General features: G+C 49.0%; 1 protein-coding gene across 1 annotated transcript in view; it reads left to right on the top strand.

Annotated features, from left to right (window-relative positions):
- The window catches only part of LOC116220763 (5-hydroxytryptamine receptor 4-like), a 35672-nt gene extending 33846 nt beyond the window's left edge, over positions 1 to 1826 (top strand). The window contains 1 exon segment of the mRNA XM_031568941.1: positions 1740 to 1826. Within this exon segment, the coding sequence (XP_031424801.1) occupies positions 1740 to 1803 (64 nt within the window). The 3' untranslated portion in view covers positions 1804 to 1826.
- The last annotated feature ends 252 nt before the right edge of the window (positions 1827 to 2078 follow it).

The raw sequence follows: 2078 nt of genomic DNA, 5'->3' as shown, positions 1-2078 counted from the left end.
AGAGGTGACAGGGCATGACCTAGACACACATCAGTCGGGGCCTACACTAGTTCATGACTGCTCACTATGTACTTATCTTAAGACAGTTAACAAGTTAGAAGTTAGAAGTTGTCATTTCAAAGGAGTTGTTGGAATGACTGAATTTGATTTAGTAGATTAAGTTAATGAGAGAAAGTTGACATGAGGTCAAACGCCTTCACTTCAAAGCCAGGGTTGAGCCTCTGGGCGGGACTCGACACATTTTGGGGAGATTGAGCTTCCTTTGGGACGCAAAGAGGCCGTTACTCTCTGATTTATACGGGCCAGTTGGAGTGAGGAATGTAGCTTTCCCTGATGCCCTGAAGGTCACGGGGAACAGGATGGCCAGAACACCGTCCCTATGTATCTACACGTAGCTTCCCCTGAAACAGCTGGTCCATTCATAGCTTCCCTTTGACAGGTCTTCAGTAACAGAGACAATTCCTCACAGAGCAGACGGGTGTGTGTGCCTCCCTGTTGCCTGAGGGATCTCTCTGATCTTTAGTTCCGGTTCTCTTTTGTGGCAGAAGGTTCTCTTGTGTGACGGACCGTTCTCCTTGTGTGGCGCTGGCTTCTCCTTTGAGCCGCTGCGACTCCAGGGCGTCCAGACATCCAGGGCAGTGTGCTTCTCCTTTGAGCGTCACGTCAAACACTGTGAATGAGTGAAATGAGCAGCCGAAAGCTGCTCTCATTCTCCCTCATTGCTTTCAGTGTCCACTGCACACACACACACACACACACACACACACACACACACACACACACACACACACACACAGACACACACACACACACACACACAAACACACACACAAACACACAGCTCTCAGCATGGCCTCTGATAGAGTACATTTCAGTACTTGTGTCTGAGCCACAGGATGGCCATTCACTGCAGTGTTCATCATGGTCATGTAGCACAATGCTATGAGACGGGCAGGCGAGGCTTGTCTCCTCCACAATTACTGCTAGGAGACTGGCGGGCGATGCTCGTCTCCTCTTCACTGACTGCTAAGAGACAGGGGGGGCGATGCTCGTCTCCTCCACACTGACTGCTAAGAGACAGGGGGGCGATGCTCATCTTCTCTACACTGATTGCTAGGAGACAGGCGGGCGATGCTTGTCTCCTCCACAATGACTGATAAGAGACACAGGGGCGATGCTTGTCTCCTCCACACTGACTGTTTGCTTCTCAGGGCTGCTATCAAATCATAAATGTTGTCATTTTAATAAGCTATTTCTGCCAAACTGTGTATTTGCATCACATATGACGGGAGATTAAATCCACAAGGGCTCTTTCTGCGGTCCCATCTGAATGAGCTGCCTTCCCCAAAGATTGCATTCAGGTGGATTAAAGTGAGTAGCAGCGGCGTGTTAATCCCTTCCTTCATTTCCTTAATCCAGTTCTTCCCTTAATCCAGCTGTCCTCTTCATTGATTTGCCCTCCTCACCCCTCAGTCTCTGCCTGCTTGTTTGATGTCTGAATCACCGATAAAAGCCTGATCATCAAGCGCTTTTGCACAATGACTGACTCCTCTCTAATCATGGCCATGTTAAAGTGGCTCAGTGTCTTTAACCTGCTGTTCCTAATCTTACGTTTTCTCCTTCTCTCCCTCTCTTGTTTCCTCTCCCTCCTTTTCTCCCTCTCTCCTTCTCTCCCTTCCTTTCTCCCTGACTCTCATCCCTTTTTCTCCTCTTTTTCCTTCGTTCTTCTCCTTCTCCAGTGGTTGCTCCTCTGTCTCCAAATTCCTCCTCTGGTTCTGCAACACTAGGCCAGTTGCTGTCTAAGGCTCTACGTGGAACCCTCAAGTGAGTCATTTTCTCACTCTCTCTCCCGCTCTCCCTCGCTTTCTCTCTCTCTCTCTCTCTCTTTTCTTTCTCTCTCTCCCTGTTTCTTTCTTCTTCATTCTCTCGTTCACCTGTCTCTCTCTTCCTCTCTCTTTCTACCTCATCTCTTCTCCACACTCTGAATCCTTCCTTTCGCCGTTTGCCTGTTGTGCACTTGGCTTGTGATGTGCGCTTTCCGGAATCATTTGGTTGTGCCTATGACCTCCCGCAGTGAG

The sequence above is a fragment of the Clupea harengus genome, chromosome 6, assembly GCF_900700415.2.
Source record: "Clupea harengus chromosome 6, Ch_v2.0.2, whole genome shotgun sequence".
In the NCBI taxonomy this organism is placed as follows: Eukaryota; Metazoa; Chordata; class Actinopteri; order Clupeiformes; family Clupeidae; genus Clupea; species Clupea harengus.
This window is presented reverse-complemented; position numbering and strand designations above follow the sequence as displayed.